General features: G+C 42.5%; 1 protein-coding gene across 1 annotated transcript in view; it reads right to left on the bottom strand.

Annotated features, from left to right (window-relative positions):
- LOC129710467 (biorientation of chromosomes in cell division protein 1-like 1) overlaps window positions 1-25,585 on the bottom strand; it is a 35,004-nt gene extending 9,419 nt beyond the window's left edge. The window contains exons 1-8 of the mRNA XM_055657843.1: window positions 25,404-25,585; window positions 19,286-19,410; window positions 18,952-19,139; window positions 15,250-15,762; window positions 13,581-13,745; window positions 6,466-6,620; window positions 4,706-4,850; window positions 1,994-2,144 (exon numbers count right to left, since the gene is read on the bottom strand). Of these exons, the coding sequence (XP_055513818.1) occupies window positions 1,994-2,144; window positions 4,706-4,850; window positions 6,466-6,620; window positions 13,581-13,745; window positions 15,250-15,762; window positions 18,952-19,139; window positions 19,286-19,410; window positions 25,404-25,520 (1,559 nt within the window). The 5' untranslated portion in view covers window positions 25,521-25,585. The remainder of the gene's footprint in view (window positions 1-1,993; window positions 2,145-4,705; window positions 4,851-6,465; window positions 6,621-13,580; window positions 13,746-15,249; window positions 15,763-18,951; window positions 19,140-19,285; window positions 19,411-25,403) is intronic.
- Between the last annotated feature and the right edge of the window lie 615 nt (window positions 25,586-26,200).

Here is a 26,200-nt window from a genome sequence, read left to right as displayed (position 1 = left end):
TGTATTATCAACTTTGAACAAACGATAAACATTATAACATAATTCCATACCTCCATGCCCTCCTTTCACCCAAAGAGTACACTGATGTAAGATAACACGGCTTGTAATGTAGAAGCTGGTAGGTCATGTTAGTTGTACAAGACAATATTTAGAGTATTGTGTTCATTTTTGGTTACCATGGTGTAGGATTTATTATAGCATGTATTTGCATAAAAACATCTCTCGGTTCATATTATTGCAAGATACTGGATATCAAAAATAGTGAATATTGAATTTAGTAGCCGTCACCATCTGTGGAGGGATTTGTACATTTCACGTGCATATAAAGCTTCAGAAAACTGTAATGTAATTTCACCAAATATCAAAAAAAGTTCAATTTTCCGACTTAAAAACTTATTACAATTCATACACTAATTTTACTTTTACTTAGAAACGAATGAAAACTTTAAAAAGCTGACTGCATAATTTTACTTTTGGCAATTCTTAATTCTGTTTTTAGTATTTAATCTAACATTTATATCCTTCATGCATCCAATACATTAACTTTATTGGCATGCCATGGACATCCGGTGGTGCTGTCATGGCTGCGTCTGCCTTCAGCCGGTATCTTTTTTATTTTTTGTTATGTTCAAAGTATGTCTTTGTGGTTGTTTTTTTTTAATGTGGGGGGGAAGAGGGTATGGTAAGGCGGAAACCGCCCCCTCCCCCCCACGGCCTACTGGATTGGCGCAGCCTTTCCTGCCGGGACCGACCAGAGCTCCAGCAGCGGCGGCGCTGCGCTGGATACATCGCGGAGCGGGCGATGCCTCACCTGGGATCGCCGTTTGGAGCTCCGGAGTGTTGGGCCTGCTGTATTGACATCGCGGAGCTGTGGTTTGCGGAGTTCCCAAGACGGCCGGCACTGACCAACATCGCGGAGTCCTGCGACCCTTTGTCGGGGGCCGCCAGCGTGAATCTCCGCCCAGCTCGGCCTGTGGACTCCGGTGGGAGGTGGCCGATTTAGAGGTCCGGGCCGCTGAGGATGTTCTCCCGTTCGACATCGGGGTTCCATCATTCCCGGCGAGAGGGCCTGAACATCGGGCCACCCATAGCGGCTACGAAGGGGTGCTCGGGTGGCCCCGACCACGGGGAAGATCAGCGAGGAGGCTGACTGGACTTTGGTTCCTTCCCTCACAGTGGGAACTTTGCTGCTGCTGTGGGGATGTTGTGTTGTGGACTTCTGTGTTTTGTGCTTTTTTTTATTTGTATGACTAAGGAAAATAGCATTTTGTTGTCTCTTAACTGAGACAATGACAATAAATTGAATCCAATCCAATCCAATAATTTCCATGTTCAAAATATTTTATCAAAAGCTTGATTTCAGGAATTTACTTATTGCACGATATATTAGTACCATGCCTAGGCACGAGTCATTTTATCGGTTACCAAGCAGTTTATGTTTTAACAATAATTTTTTTAAAATGTTACTGCTTCTTAGGAAAATGATTGCACAAAGAAAAACGTGATGATAAGTCACATAAAGAACCAAAATATAGCAGAGAAAACTGGTAGATAGTTTTCAGGATGGAATTCAAGAACTGACCAATGATATTGATAGCTAAGTTAAATTTAGGGTTGAGAAAGACGTGAGAACGATTTTTGTTTTAGAGCATTGCTTAACAAAAAAATAGTTTAGATAAAAAAGGACACAAATAGTAGGTAACTAACGACGACAATGGTGGAATTTAGAACAATAAACAAACTGCTGATGGAATTCTGTGTTGGGGGTGGACTGTTCGGGAATTGAAGCCTTACATCAGGACAGGTAATGGGAGAATAACATCATCCAGTGAGAACACACGCAGGATTTTGTATGACATCAAATTTACAAAACGTAGGAATAAAGAAGTACCAGAAGGCGACTGTCAAATCCAGAAACAAAGGATGAGCATTTCTGCATCCATATATCATGGTTGCTTCAAAGTTCTATCAAACGCAAGTGGAAGAATTTTACCTTAAATCTCCTTTCCTTTTTCTTCTCAATGCCACTTTTTTCTCCAAGATTTTTTGCTCTTTCAAAGCTGCTTTGCTAACTTTTGAAATTTGTGCTGTTGGCTCTTGCATTGTTCTTAAATTGGTTTCAACACTTGAATTACTGTTAATACCTAGGGGAAAAAAAATGAATGTAGAGGGAAAGAGAATAGAGTGTTGAATCTTTAGGCCATAGGTCTTACTAGGATATTGCAGTACAAAATGTATGCATTCATGTTTATAACAATGAAGGATCGCAGTGTCAATTGACACTAGGTGCAGGAGTAGGCCATTCTTTTGTCGAGAACAAAATTCTAGTTCTATGTTGTAAAATATTTCAGTTACTTTACATTATAGTTGTAAAGTAGCATGTAAAAGGAAAACTAGCCATCCTACATTTTATTTTGTTTGGACATGATAGCAATGGAAGAGTGGACAGTCACCTCTTGTACCCCTCAGAAAGCAGCGTAAAGTATCACAGGTTACACAGAAAAGCTGGAGAAACTCAGCGGGTGCAGCAGCATCTATGGAGCGAAGGAAATAGGCAACGTTTCGGGCTGAAACCCTTCTTCGGCCTGAAACGTTGCCTATTTCCTTCGCTCCATAGATGCTGCTGCACCTGCTGAGTTTCTCCAGCTTTTCTGTGTAACCTTCGATTCTCCAGCATCTGCAGTTCCCTCTTAAACACGTAAAGTATCACAGTTGGGTCCCAAAGCTTTATACTGTTCCTCAAGCAGAAAATGTCGTCCTTAGCGCACCGACGCAGAGGGACAGCTGCGGGAAGTAGCAGCTCAAGTTTCCATTTAGCCAGTGCAGTTACATAGAAACATAGAAATTAGGTGCAAGAGTAGGCCATTCGGCCCTTCAAGCCTGCACCGCAATTCAATATGATCATGGCTGATCATCCAACTCAGTATCCCACACCTGCCTTCTCTCCATACCCTCTGATCCCCTTAGCCACAAGGGCCACATCTAACTCCCTCTTAAATATAGCCAATGAACTGGCCTCGACTACCCTCTGTGGCAGAGAGTGCCAGAGATTCACCACTCTCTGTGTGAAAAAAGTTATTCTCATCTCGGTTTTAAAGGATTTCCCCCTTATCCTTAAGGACCACAGGCCAACGTGTGGGAATGGTTAGATAAGGCGGGCCACTCGAGGTCCTATAGCAGCTAGGTAAACTCTGAGCGCATCCTTGGCAGCAGCAAGGAGCAGCGATGGCCAAGAAAGGAACAGGGCCGTGCATTGGCGCAGCTGGTAGAGCTGCTGCCTCACAGTGCCAGAGACGCAGGTTCGATCCTGACTACGGGTACTGTCAGTGTGGAGTTTGCATTCTTTCTGTGATCGCGTGGGTTTCCTCTGGGTGCTCCAGTTTACTTCCTCAACCCAAAGATGTGTTGGTTTGGAGATTAATTGATTGGCCTCAATTTCTCAGAATGTGTAAGATGTGGATAACATAGTAGGATAACATGGAACAAGTGTACACAGTTAGTCGATGGTCGCCGTGTACTAGGTGGGATGAAGGACCTGTTTCCATGTTGTATCTCTAAACTAAACTAACTGCCTTCAGCTGGGCCAGGCCGAACCCTGGATGGCACCCAACATGTTCGATATCTCCACTCTGACCCAATTTTGTCAGGACCCAGGGCCTTACAGTTGCAAAAAGTGAGAAAATAAATACATCTTTCATTAGGCCAAAATCAGACACGATATTTGCAGAAACTTAGGTCTTGATAGATGCAGGATTGCACCGGAGCAAATCCTGCAAGCTGGTCTCAGAAGAGGATCTACTATCATCTACTGCAATCATTCCACTTATTTACTTGTGTATGATTGTCCTCATGTAAGGTATGATTTGACTAGATAGGTTCACTATATCTCAATGGATGTGGTGATAATAATATTAATAATAAATGTAACTAGTTTTCTCCAACAAGTTTAGTGCTTTCAAATTGGCTTTGCTAATTTTTGAAATTAGGGTTGTTGATTTTCGCATTTTCCCTGAACTGGCTTCAATACCTATATTTTTAATAACTGGAAGACATCACTGAAAGAAATGTACCTAATTACATCAAATAACAAACAGCACAGTGGCACTGCAGTAGAGCTTCTCTCTCATATCTTGAGTACTCTGGGTTAAAATGCTTCGCTGTGATCGTCTGGGTATTCTGGATTCTTCCCAACATTTCAAAGATGAGCAGGTTAGTATGTTACTTAATCACTGTAAATTGTCCTTAGTGTGTCACTGAAAGGCAGTACTTGAAAATAATGTAGGGAGAATAAAACAAAATTAGTGTAAATGGGTGTTTGATGGTTTCTGCAGTCAGTGGACAGAAAGGCCTTATTCAATCTATATTACTAATGCAGTTGATAAGTGGCAAAATTTGATCATGGACAGTACAAAATAAAGTTTTAAACACATACAATTTTGTTTTGAGGACTGAAATAGGCATTCAAAAGTACTGCAACATCTTGGTTTAACTTGAGGTTTATGCATTCCTGAAATATTTTAAAGCACACAAGCAAATGGTATGTGAAAGTGCATTTCGTGATAGAACAAAACAAAATTTGGCCACAATTCTCATCTATGTCAAAATAAAAACACAAAACTAGACTAGCGGGGGAAACACCTTGTCCGGAGACAGAAATACAGTTATTTCCCCCACTTTGAAGGTCTGAAATAAAAGACGTAACTACCTTTTTCCAATATTTGGAGATTTTCTTCATTCCTTTGAGTCTCTTCTGGTGGCCCATCTTTCTCAATTTCCAACTGTTTGTGCTTGTCCTCTCCTCTTTCCCTGTTCCACTGTCGCCTCAATAACCTCTCTGCCTTTTCTTTTGCCTATGCGAAAATATAAGAAAAATGTAATTTTTTTATTCCTGGCACATCTGAAGAAAGGCATGTTACAAATGCATACAAACCATTCTAAGCTGGTGCCAGAGCCTGGTGACTCTGTGTGCTGGTCGTGAAGAGGATCTACCATCATCCACTACAATCGCTCCACTCTACAACCAAGAAAGCACACCAATGTCTCTAATATCTCAGAAATCCAATGAAGTTCAGCATGTCTCCAAATGACTTCAGTCAACTTCTACACTTACATCATGGGAAGCATCCTATCAGGATGCACCACATCTTGGTTTGGCAACAGCTCTGCCCATGACCACAAGAAACTGCTAAGAGTTGTCGATGTAGCCAGTCCATCATATAGACCAGCCTCCCCACCATCGGCACTCCACACTACCATGGGAAAGCAGCCAACATAATCAAGAACCTTTTTCACCCCAGTCATTCCCTCTTCTCCACTCTCTTGTTAGGAGGAAGATACGAAAACTTGAAAGCATGTATCACCAGATTCAGGAACAGCTTCTTCCTTGCTGTTATCTGACAATTTACTGAATGGTCCACTGATATGATAGGGTGTAGTCCCGATCTTCCAACCTATCATATTTGTAACTATAACACCATAATGCTATAACACATTGTTCTACACTCTGATATTTTTCTCTCTGCATTACCTGTGGAGAGATAGGAACGGGCCCCAAACTGAAACATTGCCTTCCCATTTCCTCCAAAGATGCTGCCTGACCCACTGACTAGCAGTGTTTTGATCAGGATTCCAGCAACTGCAGGTTTTTGTTTTTTTCTACTTTACTTGAGTACAGTTTGATTGTACAACATATAGTATGATTTAATTGGATGGCATGTAAACAAAAGCATTTCCCTATCTCAGTACTAGAATAAACTAATACTCACCCTCCCAAACTATGTTGGCTAACAAACACAAGCTTGTCAACCAATTTTGTTTATAACGTTACTAAGTTCTAGTTCTTATTACTTTGAAGATGTTGTTTCACATAAATAATTACACAATTCATATATTACACAAACAAGACATTGTTTTATAGATGGTTTTAACTTGGATGTCATAGTCCAATGAAAATTTAAATTTCTGTTGTGAGCTTAAATCCCAGCAATAAACTAGATCCGAACTAAAAATACCCGATATGATTTAATCAGTTCCATAGTATTGTGAAATAATGATACAATTTCAATCTTTTCTTTTGAATTTTCATTGTACAGTCCCAAAACTACCCTTCCCCAAAAATTGTTATGCAATCAGGATGGTTACAATACTTAGGGAGGTATAATTGGGGAAGCTCTTAACTGGCATCTGAATGCATTGAAGAAATTGTTTGGAGAGGAATGTTAGCCTGACAGTAAAATAATGAACACATGATGAAATTAAATATACATTTAGTATTTCAAGCATAAGAAATGGAACTCTTAAACACACAAACTCTGTCATTTTATCTTATAATTTTTGCTTATAAACCAGCATCACAAATACATTTACTTAAATCATTTCTTGTAACCGTTCCAATCACTCTCCACACCCAAATTCATAATTCGAAAAAATAAACAGTAAAAATAGTAAGAAATTGCTCCAACTTACGATTGACTGTCGACGTTGTACTACTGTTTCTTCGTCGTCTGAATCACTATAGTACTTTGAATACAGAAACGGTTTGTGGACATATGGATGTCGTCCTGGTTTTGCTTTACCTTCCTTTTGTCCTTCTTCATTTGGTTCTACATTCATATCTTTTTCTAAACAGAGTAAATATTTAATAAAAACCTAAATTTTCCTTCATTTTGGTTTCTCAATCCCAATGTCTTGGTTCTATTCTTGGAACAAAGCTACTTTATTTTATTCTGCGAATTAAGACAAACCGTTTGTTCTTTTTGAACAGAGGAGCTGCTGCAAATCTCATGCTCTGATTTAATTACGTGTATCTCAGCTTTTGATTTGCAAACTTAAATAATTTGCTTGAAGTAACACATTTCTTACAAACTGGACTGATTCGTAACAATGGATGCTTTTTTCCTGCGATTATTACTGCATTCCATTAAATATGCCATTACATGCATTGTAGAATTCAGTGTTTATTACTGTTGGATTGTAAGCTACGCAAGCGGAATATAAGATACTGTTCCTCCATTGGGGATCAAATTGCTAGAGTGAGGTCACACGCACATTGGAGGAACAGTATCTTATATTACGCTTAGAATAGAATAGAATATGTTTATTGTCATTGCACAAAACTGAGCAACGAAATTCCATTTGCTTCTCCTCCGTTAAAAGAAATACAACACGACACCAATGCACATATGTACAGTTAATAGTAGAATATAAATACATTTTTAAAAGAGACTAAAAGAATTTAGCGGTATTCCTCGAAGTTACTTCTTGCTTCCCAGTGTTCACTATTGGAGTTAAGCTCTTTTATCGCACAATAGTAGAAACTATGTTTTAGTCTACCAGTGCGAGCCTGCAGAGACCTGAATCGCCTCCCGGAGGGTAGCAGAGTAAAAAGGTGGTTGGCAGGGTGGGATGTGTCCTTCTTGATATTTATGGCCCTGCGCAAGCATCGGGCCTTGTATATGTCATCCAAGGAGGGCAGGTTAGCGTTTGTAATGCACTGCGCAGTTTTTATAATTCCCTGCAGCGCCCTCCTCTCAGCCACAGTACAGCTGGCAAACCACACCAGGATTCCATAGGTGAGGATACTTTCCACGGCGCATCGATAGAAGGACAGCTTGCTTAGCTTACAATCCAACGGTAATAAACACTGAATTCTACAATTTTAGATACCCTCTCCCTAGTTTTCTCCCTCTCTTACCCCGGTCCACACCCATTTATCTCCATTATCCGACCCCATTTCCCCTCTGATCCCCTAACACCTATATTTCTCCCTGTGGCTTTACATTTCACTTTTCTTCTCTCCTTATCTGACACCCTTTTGTCTCCTTCTTACCTCTCGCCTTTATCCACCCATCTGCCAATTCAACCTCACTAACCTGTATCCAGCTATGACCTGCCAGGCTTTGTCCTGGCCCCACCTCTTTCCTGGAGAGGCTGCTGACTCGATGAGTTTCTCGAGCAGTTTTACTCAAGATTCCAGCATCTGCAGTTCCTTGTGTCTCCAGTAACAGTGGGTAGTCATTTTCATGATAAATACCCCAAATGACCCAGTTTACATAAACCCCTTGGGTAGAAAAAAATCCGGATTCACCACCCTCTGCAAGGATACATAGAAATGTCTATGTATCTCTGATTTAAAAGACTGATCCTCAAACATGTAGCTATTTCCCTTCATTTGAGATTCTTGTACTGATGGAAACATCCCCACACCTGTGTCCTATAGGATCTCATGTCACCCTCATTCTTTTAAACTCTAAAGAGTTCAGATCCAATTTCTTAGCTGCTGGTGAAAGGACAGACTTTTCATCCCAAAAATGAGTAGTGTGCTGGAGGAGCACATTGTCTGGCCATTTCCCTCCACAGATGCTGCCTGGCCCGCTGAGTTTCTCCAGCAGTTTGATTTTTAATCAACATTCCACCAATTTTTGTTTCCATTAGTCTAGTGAATGTCATTGGACTGCCAAGTGTTACCTCAATGTCAACAATATTTCAGCATTCCTAAAGACCATCCCTCTTGGAATGAAAGCCAATATATTTGCCTTGCTAACCAGATAGTGAATTTGCATGCTGAATTTGCAATTTGTGCTCAATAACACCTAGATCCCTGTGCACTTCAATCATTTGCAATCTTTATACATTTAGAAAATAGACAACCTTTAGATCACTCCTACGAAAGAGCATGACCTCACATCCCATGAAATTAAGCTCTATATGCCAAGTTTATGCTCACTTATGCAACCTATCTATAATTTGTTGCATGGTCCAAATATTTTCATTTCAACATGCCCTCCCCATTACTTTTCACGTCAAATATTTCGAATGTCATCAGAAACGGGAATAGTGCCGGAAGATTGGCGTACTGCGCATGTTGTTCCATTGTTTAAAAAGGAGTCTAAGAGTAAACCTAGCAATTATAGACCTGTTAGTTTGACGTCAGTGGTGGGCAAATTAATGGAAAGGATACTTTGAGATAATGTATATAAGCATCTGGATAAACATGGTCTGATTAGGAACAGTCAACATGGAATTGTGCCTGCAAGGTCATGTTTGACTAATCTTCTTGAATTTTTTGAAGAGGTTACTCGGGAAATTGATGAGGGTAAAGCAGTGGATGTTGTATATATGGACTTCAGTAAGGCCTTTGACAAGGTTCCTCATGGAAGGTTGGTTAAGAAGGTTCAATGGTTGGGTATTAATGGTGGAGTAGCAAGATGGATTCAACAGTGGCTGAATGGGAGATGCCAGAGAGTAATGGTGGGTGGTTGTTTGTCAGGTTGGAGGCCAGTGACTAGTGGGGTGCCACAGGGATCTGTGTTGGGTCCACTGTTGTTTGTCAAGTACATCAATGATTTGGATGATGGTGTGCTAAATTGGATTAGTAAGTATGCAGATGATACTAAGATAGGTGGGGTTGTGGATAATGAAGTAGGTTTTCAAAGTCTACAGAGAGATTTATGCCAGTTGGAAGAGTGAGCTGAAAGATGGCAGATGGAGTTTAATGCTGATAAGTGTGAGGTGCTACATCTTGGCAGGACAAATCAAAATAGGACGCACATGGTAAATGGTAGGGAATTGAAGAATGCAGGTGAACAGAGGGATCTGGGAATAACTGTGCACAGTTCCCTGAAAGTGGAATCTCATGTAGATAGGGTGGTAAAGAAAGCTTTTGGTGTGCTGGCCTTTATAAATCAGAGCATTGAGTATAGAAGTTGGGATGTAATGTTAAAATTGTACAAGGCATTGGTGAGGCCAATTTTGGAGTATGGTGTACAATTTTGGTCACCTAATTATAGGAAGGATGTCAACAAAATAGGGAGAGTATAGAGGAGATTTACTAGAATGTTGCCTGGGTTTCAGCAACTAAGTTACAGAGAAAGGTTGAACAAGTTGGGGTTTTATTCTTTGGAGCGCAGAAGGTTAAGGGGGGACTTGATAGTGGTCTTTAAAATGATGAGAGGGATAGACAGAGTTGACGTGGATAAGTTTTTCCCACTGAGAGTAGGGAAGATTCAAACAAGGGGACATGACTTGCTAATTAAGGGACAGAAGTTTAGGGGTAACATGAGGGGGAACTTCTTTACTCAGAGAGTGGTGGCTGTGTGGAATGAGCTTCCAGTGAAGGTGGTGGAGGCAGGTTCGTTTTTATAATTTAAAAAATAAATTGGATAGTTATATGGACGGGAAAGGAATGGAGGGTTATGGTCTGAATGCAGGTGTATGGGACTAGGGGAGAATACGTGTTCGGCACGGACTAGAAGGGTCGAGATGGCCTGTTTCCGTGCTGTAATTGTTATATGGTTATATGGATGGATTAGAAATCTAACTGAAGGGATTCAAATGTAAATTCAGAAACTTCTGTAGTGATTTGGGACACAATGAAGTTTGCAAAGTTTGAGGTAGGAGGGATAATTAAAGATGACTTTAATTATTAGAAGGCTTGCAAGGACTGTTGAGATTAAGGGCATTTGTGGCATGAAAGGAAAGCAGGAATCGTGTATTCTGCACAAGCGTGCTGACAGAGCAAAGTAGGTGAAAGTTAAGGATAGTAAACAGGAGAGCATAAAATTAAATTGGACTTGCATACTGGAAGCAGTGACTAGAAACATCAAAGGTAACCTAATTGATAGTCTTATCTCTATGGCAAAGTTAGCAAGCTCCTTGCACTTATTTTTGAGAGGAAATGTGGGTGGGAGGTGGTTGGGACATGGGGGGGGTGGGAGGAGGGGGACGGGTGGGAGGAGGGGGACGGGTGGGGAAACAGTGATAACTTCTGGGATCAGGTTTAAAGAGAAGTTAAATGGGACGACATTCAGGGGAGGGGGGGGGGGGGGGGGAGAAGGGGGGGGGGGGGGGGGGGGGGGAGAAGGGGGGGGGTGGGAGAAGGGGGACGGGTGGGGGAGAAGGGGACAGGTGGGAGAAGCAGGACGGGCGGGAGAAGGGGGGGGGGGGGAGAGAGGACGGGCGGGAGGGGGGGGGGGAGAGAAGCGGAAGACGTGTGTGGGGGGGGGGGGGGGAAAGAGAAGGAGTGGCGACACCTTTATGAAGTATAATAAAGTTTAGGGGGCATTTTATCTAACGGTAGGTTTTCCCTGGTCCTGAAAACTCCCATGAGCCTATCAAAAGCCCGGTCAGCGAAGGAGATTGCCTACAGCTGTCCTCGACTGCCTGTAACTAAATAGCGACCCCACTCCACTGCACTACGAGTTCAAAAGAACCATGCCGACCTAATTTTAATCGCGTAAAATATTTCAACATGCTGAAAGGTTTTCCGCGACCTAGCTGAGGCCACGAGTATTCGTAAACTTCCCTCGAGCATGAAGGAGAGTTCCAGCGACCTCATAGGACCTCCTAGGAACACGTGTCGACCATGCTGCGAGTTTGAAGGTCGAAGACACTCTTCTAAACTCGCAGATTAGGTCGCCTAAGTGGGACAACCCCATAATTTAAATTGAAACAATTGCATCAGAAATTGAACAACTGAAGAAATGATGTCAGGATCTGGTAAGGGGGGCACGAAAAATACGAAGTTGGTATATCCCTTTTTGCGCGGTCTTCATAATAGAGCTTTTGTTTCTTTTTCTCTTTCTTCTTTTCTATGGCCTATTTCTTAACTTTTTTCCCTAACTCTTTGCTCAATGGGTCTTTCTTTTTGATCACTCTTTCACATTATCACGACTCTCTCACTTTCTTTGTTTCTTTCTTTTTAAAGCTTAAAAAATGAAGTGGTACAATAAATGTAATAAGATATATTTGGCTTGTACTATTGTAATGTACTGTACTTCTAATAAAATTAAAAAATAAATAAATAAATAAAAATAAATTGAACTGCAACAGAAAATACTACAGAACACAGATATAGAGATTGGCATGGGCAACAGATGTAAATAAGTCAGAAAAAAATAGCACATACTGATTAAGGAAGGGTATGTTACATTATGATCAGAAATGACAGATCTACAGCATTGATTAAAATAAATAACTACTCAAATAACATTCAGCACATGAGGTCCAAGCCTAATCATTTTGATTTTAATTTAGCTTTTTGAATTTAATTCCACTTTCTCTCTAAACACCTCATACGTCTATATATCAACTTCCAACTTACACTTTTAAGACAATAAAAATATGACAACTGGAGATATCCTTCCTTTTTTAAATTTCAGGAACCAAAGAATCACATCCTTGTGTGAAAAAGATTTAGATAATTTGTCAAAAGTTTAAGAAGGAACTGCAGATGCTGGAAAATCGAAGGTAGACAAAAATGCTGGAGAAACTCAGCGGGTGTGGCAGCATCTATGGAACGAAGGAAATAGGCAACGTTTCGGGTCTTCAGACTGATGTGAGGGTGGGGAGGGGGGGGCGGGAAGAAGAAAGGATGAGGCGGAGCCAGTGGACTGAGGGAAAGCTGAGAAGGAGGAGAAAGTAGGGACTACCTGAAACCTTTCCTTGCAACCGCAGGAAATGCTACACTTGTCGCTTTATCTCCCCCCTTGACTCCATTCAAGGACCCAAGCAGTATTTCCAGGTGCGACAGAGGTTCACCTACACCTCCTCCAACCTCATCTATTGCATCCGCTGCTCTAGATGTCAGCTGCTCTACATCAGTGAGACCAAGCGTAGGCTTGCCGATCACTTCGCCGAACATCTCCGCTTCGCAATAACCAACCTAATCTCCCGATGGCTCAGCACTTCAACTCCCCCTCCCATTCCGAATCCGACCTTTCTGTCCTGAGGACCATCGTAAATTGGAGGAGCAGCACCTCATATTTTGCTTGGGCAGTTTGCACCCCAGCGGTATGAACATTGACTTCTCTAATTTCAGGTAGTCCTTACTTTCTCCTCCCCTTCTCAGCTCTCCCTCAGCCTACTGGCTCCACCTCTTCCTTTCTTCTTCATGCCCCCCCACCCCACCCTCACATCAGTGTGAAGAAGGGTTTCGACCCGAAACGTTGCCTATTTCCTTCGCTCCATAGATACTGCCTCACCCGCTGAGTTTATCCAGCATTTTTGTCTACCTTTGATAATTTGTCAAATATTTTCTGGTTTTGGCAACAGGAATGTTCCATCTATTTATTGTTCAAAGACTCACTTTTCTAAAGCAACCAGAGTTTCTAGTTTGTCATGTCAAGTATACTAAAGGCACCTTTTGTTTCCAGTTTAAATTTATGCAAAAATGTACAAGGTCAGTTAACCAGTACTACAATAACTGGCACTTTAGAGGGAATGTTCAGGTCAACATCAGGACAGTGGCAAGGGAGCAGTCAAGGCGACTTTTGATTAAAAAGAATACTTGCACCAGTGAGTTCAACATGCGGCATATAGCAATCATTTATTTATTGTACTTTTGCACAATACGTGCTGCATGATTTTAATATGGATTTTAATATTAAAAGGAGTTAGGGGAGCAAAGTAAAACTAGCGTTAGAATTTTCATTCAGCAGAATCTCAATTAAAGCTGGAACTTCTCTGTAAACTTAGAGAAATAAATACTTTTTCAATGTATTCATGAGGAAATTTAAGATTAACATTTTGCTTTAACTTTACTATTCTAAGTTGGGACAAATTATAAAAAAATTATATAGTACCTTCTGAACTTTGTTCTTGAACTTCATCAGAGCTGTCAGAATCTGGAACTTCACCCTCCTCTTCTTCATCATCTTCCTCATCAAAAGAGGAAAGATCACTGGTGTGGACGGAACTGACAGTAATGTCACTCAGGCCTTCAAAATCAGAATCTTCCAGGAAATATTCTGAAGATTAATAGAAGGGAATATACTCAGATGGGAATTATTATTGTAATAACCTCCAGTGCATTTTGTTCTAAAAAATGTGAACATTAATTTGCTTTCACCCTCTAGCCAAAGAATTGTGCCCCTATAGTCCACCAGCTTTCCAGTGCACTGTACTGTTCTGCACAGATGCCCACGAATAATAACCTTGTTGTCCACTTACCCATCTAAATAATTTAGATGGACAAGAAATTTAACAGTAACAGCTGGTGTACCTTTACAATTCGCGTGGAAAAACAGTCATGACCAGCCTGTTTTCTGCCCTTTAAGTAACTTTCTTTTTTAAGCTGTTGTCACGCTTCCTTTAATACTGTTAACACGTTAATTTATAATCAACGAGTAACAAATTCAAAATCTTTAAATACTTGATTAAATGTATCGCAAGTTGCTTGTCAGAAATACAAAATGCTTGTCCCTAGTTAACCTGTTAACATCCTCTTGTCGGGCACATCAATAGATATTAAAAAAAGCTGTCAAGAGCCCTGATTGCATTTCATCTTTCCAAAATCTCCACGTCCAACCACAGTCTTTAACACATTCAAATTAAACCTTTAAAGTAATTATTGAAGGTTTGCCAACAGTGATGTCATAAATCGAACAGCAGCTCTGCCACAGGTATTGACAGTTCTGTTATGACATGAGAGCTGTGCTCCTGAGAAACTTTGAATTATTAAAAATTGCACAAAAATTATTGTGTCAATGAGGTTGGGGGTTAGGAGCTACGGCTGCAGGGTTTGACACAATAGTTTTTTCCTGCAGGATTGAAAAATATGTAATTTTAGTAGCTGCAAGTTTATTTTTGTTACAGCAAACTAAAAAGACTAAAGACTAATTACATTGTTTGACAGAGCGTCATTACACATGGGTCAACGGAAGTAACTGCATATCAATTTTAATAGTCACCTGCAGTGAAACTGACAGATTGTTTTCTAAGGAAATGTTCTACTTACAAAATTCTTAAGGGGTTGGACAGGCTAGATGCAGGAAGATTGTTCCCAATGTTGGGGAAGTCCAGAACAAGGGGTCACAGTTTAAGGATAAAGGGGAAATCTTTTAGGACTGAGATGAGAAAAAAAAATTTTACACAAGAGAGTGGTGAATCTCTGGAATTCTTTGCCACAGAATGTAGTTGAGGCCAGTTCATTGGCTATATTTAAGAGGGAGTTAGATGTGGCTCTTGTGGCTAAAGGGATCAGGGGGTATGGAGAGAAGGCAAGAACAGGATACTGAGTTGGATGATCAGCCATGATCATATTGAATGGTAGTGCAGGTTCGAAGGGCCAAATGGCCTACTCCTGTACCTATTTTCTATGTTTCTATGAAACAATGATGTCAGATTACTGCGGAAAGGTTACAAGGAAACCTTTTTCCCTAGACCTTTTATTATCACAAGACAGTTTTTTTTCTGCCTGTCAATTTTCAAAGTAACTTAAGTAATTCTGATCAACAAAGCAGTTTTCTGTACCTTTCTTTAAGTTTTCCTTGGCCGTCTGTTTAACAGTTAGAATTTCAGAAATGCGTCTCACAGATTCAGAGTTTTTTCTTCTTCCCCTTCTCTCGATCTTTGAAAGCCCAATTAGTTCATTTCTTATTGCATCTTTGTCTCTCTTATCATTCACATCTTCTGTACTTTCCACAATAGTCTCAGCCTTTTCATGCTTATCTTCACATGCCTTCAAAGATGTTAAAGCATTAATTGATCCTTCTGACTTAGAATATATCTTCCCATCATCCACTTTGGCTTCCAATATAGATTTTTCAGCTTCTTCAGTGACATGATCTTTCTCCATTCCAAGATCAAAACTTTGAGACTTCATTTCTGTCGTGGAGATCTTCTTAGAATTCTTTTCACAATTTTTACTTGACGAATTTTCAACTGTAGACCTGGCAGCACTAGCTTCCTGATTAAGAGAGGTTATTGTATCCAGGATAGAAAGGGCATCATCAGCTTTGCTTGTATTAGGACAACTGGAAGGACCTGCAAATTAAAACATAGTACAATGTAAAAATATAAAACGTCTATTCCTCATAAATTATCATAGCATTACAGCATTACATAAACGCAGCGACCCAAAATGCATCATTTAGACTTGGGATATTGCACAAACAAGATAAGTACAGCAGCAGCCATCCATTACTATCAACAATTTCAGAACATTCATCCAAAATTGGGCAAAATTAAAAATAAAATTGGAAAAGAACTGAGTGTTTGCCTTAGACAAAGGCTAACTCCACCAGTTCCCAGAATATCATGGCATATCATGCCTCCAGCATAAAGTCAGAAATTGATATATTTGCTGATGATTTCATTATTTTATTCTGTTCTAACATGTTCTATTAAACCAATCATTTATTTTTTTCACTGAACCACACACAAAAGGTCAAACGGCAGTCTTGTGTGTTTCCACAATTTGTAATTGTTCATACAATGGAGCAGGTCTGTATGCAGCACTGCCTGAGAACATTCAGCTTTGTGGCTATTAAATGACATGCAGTAATTATGTCACTCAGCTGTCAGGCAGTAACAATCTCTGACAAAGGGACCAATATTTAACTACAGTGCTTTGGTATTTAACAGCATTACCACTGAATCTCCAGCAATATCCCAGCAGTGCTATGCTAAAGCAACACTGTGCTAAAGCTCAACTGGACAGGTAATGACTGACTCCAAGAATAGGTCAGAAAGTAGTGTTCTGTAGCGGAAGATTAATCTCAAATCCTCAATGTTTTCACTCTCACAAGCTGTGAGGCATCTGATGGAATATACTTCACTTGCCATTTAAAAAAAAAACCTCAACTAGCCTAACATCAAGGTCAAAGCACCATGCTTGATCAACACTGTATTCATCTCAAATATACATTTGCACAATATCGGTTTACTGTGATAGATCAAAAGGGTACTGCCACAATTTGTCAAAGCCTCATTGGCAGCACTTTGCAATTCTGGTGCCTCTACTAATGTCAATGACAAATCAACAATTACATCAAAATATCACCAGTTCCAAACTTCTCAAGTGAAGTACCATGAAGCTAAAATCCAACAAAATTGATTTACCAACAAAATCCATGTCCCAAAAATGAGTAACCAAGTTCATTCACAGACAATTTCTACAATTAACGAAACTTCTTGCTGCTGAAAGCTGCTGTTCATTTCCCTCTTTAATAATTGTGTGCTGATCGGGTCACTTAATTTTATTTAAAAGTGGGCTGGTCTTTATTATTTTAGCTTTTGGAATTTTTCTTCCTTATTTCGTAGTTGACATTAAATGCATTTGCATATCCGATCAGAAATTATATCTCAATATACCGTGGGTGTTGGGGGACAACTTTAGAGTCACTGAATTGTACAGCATCGAAACAGGCCATTTAGCCCACAGCATATATTCTGACCAGCATGCCTATCCATATTAATCCCACTTCTTTGTATTAATTTAATATCCCTCTATGCCCTGCTCATTCAAGTACCTGTCAAGATTCCTCTTAAAAGGTTGCTACTGCCTTTAATATTACAAGCGAAATTAACAGTTACCTCATGTTGATTTAATAAAAATATTGTGCAGTACACACATGGCTTCAATGGATGGGGGGGTAACGTTTTCACACAAAGAGTGGTGGGTGCATGGAACAAGCTGACAGAGGAGGTAATTAAACAGTTAGACAGGTACATGGATAGGTCACATTTGGAAGGATATAGACCAAACGCTTGCAAGTGGGACTAATGTAGCTGGGACATGTTGGCAAGTTGGGCGGAAGAGCCTGTTTCCACACTGTATCACTCTATGACTCTATGAGATCACTCCACGTTCCCCCTACACAATCTCCATTACTCTATCCCACAGACCACCAATGTTGGACTGCCATACCTTTTCCAGAATTTATTGCTCCCTCTTCAGTACAGGTGCACAACCTTTTATCCGGAGTTCCGGAAACCGAAAAACTCCGAAAACCGGCCATTTTTTCCAGGATGTCGTCTGCACACCAAAGCTCGCGTTTGGCGCCAAACTTGACCCCAAATGACCCACGGTCAACCCAGGTCTGTACTACTGTAGTGGCTGCCTCCTCCCCGGAGACCGGGGAGACACTTAAACATCTGTAAATCATTGCTTAAAAGTTAGTCAGTTAGTTTGGAGGGCTTTTAAGTGAAGGGGGGGGGGGGGTGAAGGGGTAAACTTTAATTCTTAGTCCCCTACCTGGTCGGAGAGGCGGGGGAGCGGTCAATGCCTTACCGGGTCGCCGTGCAGTAAGCTCCGCAGCGCTGGGGCTGCGGGCGTCCGGCCGCCGGCGGCGCCGGTTGTAGCTCCGACCCCGGCAACTCTACCCCTGGCTGCGAGGCGCTCCAAATCCACCGCCGCCCGCGGCCGGACGCCCGCAGCCCCAGCTCCGCGAATGTTGGGAGTCGGCGCCGTCGCAGCGCTGGGATACCAGCGGGGAGCGAGCAATGCCTTACCGGGTCGCCGTGCGATAAGCTCCGGAGCGCTGTGACCGCCGACTCCCAGCATTCGCGGAGCTGGGACTGCGGGCCTCCGGCCGCGGGCGGCGCTGGATTTGGAGCGCCTCGCAGCCAGGGGTAGAGTTGCCGGGGTCGGAGCTCCAACCGGCGCCGCCCGCGGCCGGACGGAGCCCCCAGCTCCGCGATGTTGGGAGTCGCCGACCAGGTAGGGGACTAAGAATCAAAGTTTCCCCCTTTACCACCCCCCCCCCCCCCACCCCCACCACCACCACATAAAATCCCTCCAAACTAACTGACTAACATTTATGCAATGATTTACAATGATTCCCCTGTCTCCGGGGAGGAGGCAGCCGCTCCAGACTTTTCAAGCCGCCCGCGCTACCTACCTAATCTACGCTAAAAATCTTCCATTCGGAAATCCGAAAATGTCCGAAATCCGACAAGTGTCTGGTCCCAAGGCTTTCGGATAAAAGGTTGTGCACCTGTACTGCATTGTCAGAGGGATTTCACAAATAATATATTTTATATTCTGCTTTGAACATTACTGCCTCAGTGACCCTGGAATAAAAACATCCACCCACATGGCATATTCAAAACTGTGATGAAGCAAGTTTGCCAGAGGGAAACTTTATCGATTATACCCTTATCGATCAAACAGATTTTTGAAATATAAATCTAAGATGTTATATGGTTTTCTCTGGTAATTTTCAATGGTACCTGGAGTAGTTGATTCTTGTTTCTCAGAGTTTTGAGCACCATTTACAGCAGCAGGCTCTTCTTTCCGATCTACTGTTGCTAAAAACTCATGAACAGCTTTTTCGACCTGAGGTCGGAATATGTGATTAATTTTTGGATCCACAACTTGAGAAATAATTCTGTCAACGCCTACCTCCAGCATACCCGACCTGCAATTACATTAAAGAAAAATATCCAACACAACTTGTAATATAAATATAATTAAAATGTGTTCATTATTTGACTGCACAAATGTATATTTTATACTTCAATTTGTTTGATATATTAAACATATCACAAGAAAATACAAACTTACTGTAGTACCATCTGTCTAAGACTATTTCTTAATTGATTCTTGTTGAGATGAGGGCTCCATGTATGACTTGCAAGATGGTTGGACACAAAATTATCCACTCGTTGTCTTAAATTCTGATAAGCAGGCTAAAAATAAAGAAAATCAATTTACAATTTTGTTTAAAAAGCCACAGTGCTAGAGTAACTCAAGAGTCAAGAGTGTTTTATTGTCATATGTGCCGGACAGGACAATGAAATTCTTACTTGCTGCAGCACAACAGAATATGTGACTACGTAAACATTGTACATAACGGGGAAAAGTTCAATAATTAACAAATATAGTGCAAATAACAAATAATAATAATATTTTGCAGACCAGAGCTCATAGCTTATTCGTTGTGTTTAATAGCCTGATGGCTGTGGGGAAGAAACTGTTCCTGAACCTGGATATTAGTTTTCAGGCTCCTGTACCTTCTTCCTGATGGCAATGGTGAGATGAGTGTGTGGCCAGGATGGTGTGGGTCCTAGATGATTTTGGCTGCCTTTTTGAGGCAGCGACTACGATAGATCCCTTCGACGGTGGGGAGGTCAAAGCCGGTGATGGACTGGGCAGTGGTCACAACTTTTTGTAGTCTTTTTCGCTCCTGGACGTTCATGTTGCCGAACCAGGCCACGATGCAACCAGACAGAATGCTCTATACCGTGCACCTGTAGAAGTTTAGGAGAATCCTCTTCGACATGCCAAATCTCCATAATCTTCTCAGGAAGTAGAGTTGCTAATGTGCCTTGAGCTTGGTAACCAGCTTGGAAGGGATGATGGTATTAAACGCCGAGCTGTAGTCTATAAACAACAGCCTGATGTAAGTGTTTTTATTGTTCAAGTGGTCCAGTGCAGAGTGGAGAGTCAGTGAAATTGCATCCCCTGTTGATCTGTTGTGGCGGTAGGCGAACTGTTGTTGGTTGAGGTTCTTGGCGAGGTAGGAGTTGATGTGCACCATAACCAACCTCTCAAAGCACTTGATCACAAATCACTTCATCACCACAGACGTTGGCGCCACTGGTCGATAGTCATTGAGGCACGACACTTTACTCTTCTTGGGTACCAGTATTATTGATGCATTCTTAAAGCAGGTGGGAACCCCAGACCTCGGTAGTGAGAGTTTGACAATGTCTGCAAAAACTCCCGCCAGTTGGTCTGCACAGGTCTTAAGAACTCAGCGGATCAGACAGTATCTCTGGAGAACATGGATAGGCCGGGTCGCTACTTCAGGCTGATTGTAATAGAGGGGAGAAAGTTCGAAGAGAGGTGGGGGTGGGATAAAGCTTGGCAAATGATGAATCCCTGTTCCTTTCGTTCATTTTGCTTTGACTACATGAAGACTTTAAATATTTTTAAGACAAATGTTGAATGATCATGCTTAAATTATACCAGATACTTCTTTGACATTAATTGCTGTAATCTGCATTTAGATCAGTACGGGCATAGAGATAGCCACCATTCACTACTATTAAACCACGATGAAAATTGTACCATAGCCTGATTTTTAATAATATCCTAGTCAGGTTAGCTGACTTAGTATTTTCAACAACAAAAAAAATCACCTTGGAGAAAAACAAGGGAAAGGTAAAAGATACTGCTCTGGAATGCCCTGGAACAAACATTTTATTGAGAAAGGAAGAAAATCTTTTTACCTCAACAGCAAAGTAAGAACGATTGCAAATGGTTTATCAAAGTTAACAGACCACAGTCTATACATGAGCTGTGCAGGTTGGACACCCAACATACCAGCTGCTAAACAGAATGGCTTTGGTAAACATTTATTGCAGAATGGATAGACAATGTGAAAGTTGGGGAGGAGGGGGAATAGAGGGAGTGAGGGGGGGGGGGAGTGGGGGAGGTAGGGAGTGGGGAATAGAGGCAGGTAGTGGGGGAGGTCAGGAGGGATAGTGGGGGGGGGGAAAGATAGGGGGAGGTGAGGAGTGGGAGAGGTGGGGGATAGAGGGGTAGGGAGGGGAGATGAGTTATGGAGGGAGGGACTGACGGTAGGGCAAAGGAAAAGGAGAGATGAGGGAGGGATTTGGGGAGGGGGAGAAGGGAAAGAAGAGGGAGGATGAAGAGTGGGGAGGGAGTGCTGGGGGATGAGGGGAAATGAGCCATGCCTGTGCAGTTAGGAGCTATGGGTGAGTGGTGGAATACTGTGTTGGGGGAACGGGTTGCATTGAGGGAACAGGTGAGTGGTGGAATATTGTGTTGGGGAACTGGTTGCATTAGGGGGCCAGGCCTTCTGTGTGACTGGGATCAACGGGTCCCACTTAGAATAGTTTATGCTAGAAATATGAGGTGTTCAAGGTAAAAGTGTGTGCATTCAACGTACCTGTATGTCCCCACATGATTTTATACACAAATGAAGTTGCCCCTCATTCATTTACATTCCAACAAATAAAGTACTAGTCTGCCCAGCCTCTCCCATCCTCTTCATAGATATAGCATATTGGCATATCAGCCCCATGTCCTGACAATGTCCTTGACTACATACACCAGGGTCCCTGATCTACAACACTTACCAGAGTATGAATTAAATTTCATTTGTCATTCCTCTGCCCATTTGCACAACTGATCAAGATTCTGCTGAAATTCTTGATAACCCTTTTCACTCTTTGAGACTTGTCTTTGACTTACTAACTATGCCTTGCACATTCTCAACCAAATTGTTGATACACATGACAAATAATGGACCCAGCACCAACCTGAGGCATATCACCAGTCACAAGCCTCCACTCTGAAAAACTATCTTCACCCTTTGCTTCCGACCATCAAGCTAATTATGTATCAATTCTTCTTGGATTACAAATGAAGAGTGTTTATCGTCATACGTCTCCCTCACTGCTTCAAAATAAAATCAATCAAATTCTTCAGACATGATCTCCTACACACAACTCCATGCTGATTAACCTTAATCAATCCTATCTTTCCAAAATTTAGACACAAAATGCTGCAGCAACTCTGCGGATCAGGCAGCATCTCTGGAAAAAAGGAATAGTGACGTCTCGGTGTCGAGACTATTCCTCATATGCATGTATATATTATCCCTCACAATACCCAGAAGTAACTTACCTACAATTATGTTTTAGGCTCACCGGTCTATAATTAACAGGTTTTGTTTTACAGCCTTTCTTAGAACAAAGCACACATTAGCCACCCTCCAGTACTTCACCTTGATTAGTGATGCTGCATATATGTCAGCTAGGACCCCTGTAATTTATTCTCCAGCTTCTCAGTGTTCAGGAATATTAGGTATATTCCTGAACACTGACATTCATTTACCTACCTTTCCCACTCTAAGGTGTCCAGTATCTCCTCTACTGTGGTGCAGACTATCCCCAAGAGATCCCCACTAACTTTCCTGAGTTCCCTGTCCTTCATGTTTCTCAGTTTGATCTGAGGTTTTTCCCTCTTCACTGATGTTGCCAGACCTACTGCGTGCATATCCCCAATGTTTTGCCCCATATATTCCCAGCGTCTGCAGATTTTGTTTGCTTTTCACTTTACTTCCCAACATGTAAAGCAATGTGTGGGATTGCTGGCAAACATTTTTGACCAGCTAGTTACACCTCTTACAGTGTCCTCCATAATGGTTGGGACAAAGACCATCATTTATTTATTTGCTTGTACTCCACAATTTGAAATTTGTAATAGAAAAAATCATATGTGGTTAAAGTGCACATTGTCAGATTTTATTAAAGGCCATTTTTATACACTTTGGTTTCACCATGTAGAAATTACAGCTGTGTTTATACATGGTCCCCCCCATTTCGGGGCACCATAATGTATGGGACACATGGCTTCACAGGCATTTGTAATTGCTCAGGTGTGTTTAATTGCCTCGTTAATGCAGGTATGAGAGCTCTCAGCACCTAGTCTTTCCTCCAGTCTTTCCATCACCTTTGGAAACTTTTATTACTGTTTATCAACATGAGGACCAAAGTTGTGCAAGTCTTTGAAAGTCAAAGAAGCCATTATGAGACTGGGAAACATTTAAAACTATTAGAGAGACATCAGCCCTCTAAAAACTACTAGAGAGACATCAGCCCTCTAAAAACTATTAGAGAGACATCAGCCCTCTAAAAACTATTAGAGAGACATCAGCCAAACTTAGGCTTACCAAAATCAACTGTTTGGAACATAATTAAGAAGAAAGAAAGCACTGGTGAGCTTACTAATCGCAAAGGGACTAGCAGGCCAAGGAAAACCTCCACAGCTGATGACAGAAGAATTATCTCTATAATAAAGAAAAAAACCCAAACACCTTCAGTCTGAAGAAGGGTTTCGGCCCGAAACGTCGCCTATTTCCTTCGCTCCATAGATGCTGCTGCACCCGCTGAGTTTCTCCAGCATTTTTGTGTACCTTCGATCTTCCAGCATCTGCAGTTCCTTCTTAAACCCAAACACCTGTCTGACAGATCAGAAACACTCTTCAGAGTAATTGCAAGAGCAAAGTATAGAGGAGAGAAGGAACTGCCCAAGATCCAAAGCATACCACTTCATCTGTGAAACACAGTGGTGGGGATGTTATGGCCTGGGCATGTATGGCTGCTGGTACTGGCTCACTTATCTTCATTGATGATACAACTGCTGATGATTGTAGCATATTGAATTCTGAAGTGTATAGACACATCCTATCTGCACAAGTTCAAACAAATGTCTCAAAACTCATTGGCTGGCAGTTCATTCTGCAGCAAGACAATGATCCCAAACATACTGCTAAAGCAAGAAAGGAGTTTTTCAAAGTCATCACTTTTATTTCTATAGCACATTTAAAAAACAACTCTCGTTGATCCAAAGTGCTTTACATTGGTGGAGGTACAAACGTTACACAACATTGGTGCATAGATTAAGTACATACATAAATACATGCATATAGCCCTCCCTCAGAGGACGTCAAGAAAGGCTTGAGAGTAAAGATGAGTTTTAAGTCTCGACTTAAAAGAGTCGATGGAGGGGGCAGTTCTGAAGGGAAGAGGGATGCTGTTCCACAGTCTAGGAGCCGCAACTGCAAAGGCGGGGTCACCCCTGAGTTTATGCCTAGACCGCAGGATGTTCAGTAACCCCAAGTCGGCCGACCTGAGGGACTTGGGAGGTGGTGTGGTGGGTAAGCAGACTTTTGATGTAGGTGGGGGCAAGCCTGTTAAGGGCTTTGTAGGCATAAAGACGGATCTTGAAATTTATTCGGAACCGCACAGGAAGCCAGTGGAGAGGCCAGAATCGGGGTGATGTGGTTCCTTTTTCGGGTGCCCGTCAGGAGTCTCGCTGCGGCGTTTTGGACCAGTTGCAGGCAGGACAGGGAAGATTGGCTGATGCCAGGGTAAAGGAAGTTGCAGTAATCGAGTCGGGAGGAGATAAATGTGTGGATGATCTTTTCGAGGTCATCAAACTGGAGGAATAGTTTTATTTTAGCTATCGTCCGAAGCTGGAAGAAGCTAGCTTTTACCACGGCATTGACTTGTTTGTCAAATTTCAATGCCGAGTCAAATATCACGCCAAGGTTTTTGACGTGAGGTTTGAGTAATGGGGTAAGGCTTCCAAAGGCTGCCTGCTATCGTTTTGAAAGCTAAAAAATGGTCAATTCTTGAGTGGCCAACCCGATCTGAACCCAATTGATCATGTCTTTTACATGCTGAAGAGAAAACTGACGAGGACTAGCCCTCAAAACAAGCAGAAGCTAAAGATGGCTGTAATACAGGTCTGGCAGAGCATCACCAGAGAAGACACCCAGCAACTGGTGATGTCTATGAATCGCAGACTGAAGGCAGTCATTGCATGCAAAAGGATGTGCAGCAAAGTACTAAACATGAGTACTGAAGATGATTTTGGCTGCCTTTTTGAAGCAGCGACTACGACCCTCTCCCCCCCACGAAACAAAAACAAGTGTCCATGCTCCCATCACCACACCCCCCGAGGTGCCAGGGCTTCTACCTTCACATCCCTTCCCACCCCGAGGTGCCAGGGCTTCTAGATCTGCCCCCTCCTCCTCCTCCTCAGGTGGTGCCAGGGCTCCAGCCCCGCAGAGCGGCGTCGCTTCCAGCACCCCCAACCCGCCCGCGGCAGCCCACCCCGGCCGGCCAAGTCCCCGTTCACTCGCCTTGGTGTCCACGTCGGCCAGGCAGTCGCGGCGGAACTGGTCGAAGAGGCCCTGGTTCTTCAGGTGATTGACGATCATGGAGACGAGTTTGGGGTCTCCGGGAGCCAGGGCGGCCATGGCGCTGGGCCGGTGGCGGCGGTTGGCGGTGGGCGCGCGTGCGTGCGCGGGCGGGCGGGTCGGGGCCGCTCACCCGGCGACCGAGGGCAGCGCGCGCTCACTCCGCTGCAAACCCCGCGCCGTCGCCATGGAACGCCTGACGTCGCTTCCAGCGCGCGACTTCCGGTCAGGTGCCCGCCCCTGCAGATGCAAAGGAACCGCAGGCGCAGAGTGTTGGAGTCACTCACTCAGTCAGTGAGCGGGCCAGGCGGCGGCTCTGCACAGGAGGAATATATTATATAGGCCACGCTTCTTTCACACTGAGCAAAGTCAGGGGAAAGGGAAAGGGAAACGAGAGATATAGAAGGCACATAGAACAAACGAATGAAAGATTTGGATAAAAAGTAACGATGATCAAGGAAAGTTTGAGCCCACAATCGGTACATTGCTGGATGTGGGGAAGTTGATAAAAAAAAGTCATACAGACAGTGAAACTCAGCAGGGTGACAGTGAAACTAGTACGATGACTAGGGTGGGGGTAGGGACAGAGAGAGCGAGAGAGAGAGAGAGAGATAGGGGGTGCAAGGGTTACGATGTTCGACAGGTCATATTTTATACCACTGGTGTAAGCGGCTCAAGCGAAACGTGATGTGCTGTTCCTCCAGTTTGCATTTGTCATAAGTCATAGGTGATAGTAGTAG

Source organism: Leucoraja erinacea, chromosome 1 (genome assembly GCF_028641065.1).
Source record: "Leucoraja erinacea ecotype New England chromosome 1, Leri_hhj_1, whole genome shotgun sequence".
NCBI classification, from domain to species: domain Eukaryota; kingdom Metazoa; phylum Chordata; class Chondrichthyes; order Rajiformes; family Rajidae; genus Leucoraja; species Leucoraja erinaceus.
The sequence above is the reverse complement of the archived record's forward strand: the minus strand, read 5'-3'. Positions and strand labels throughout refer to the sequence as shown.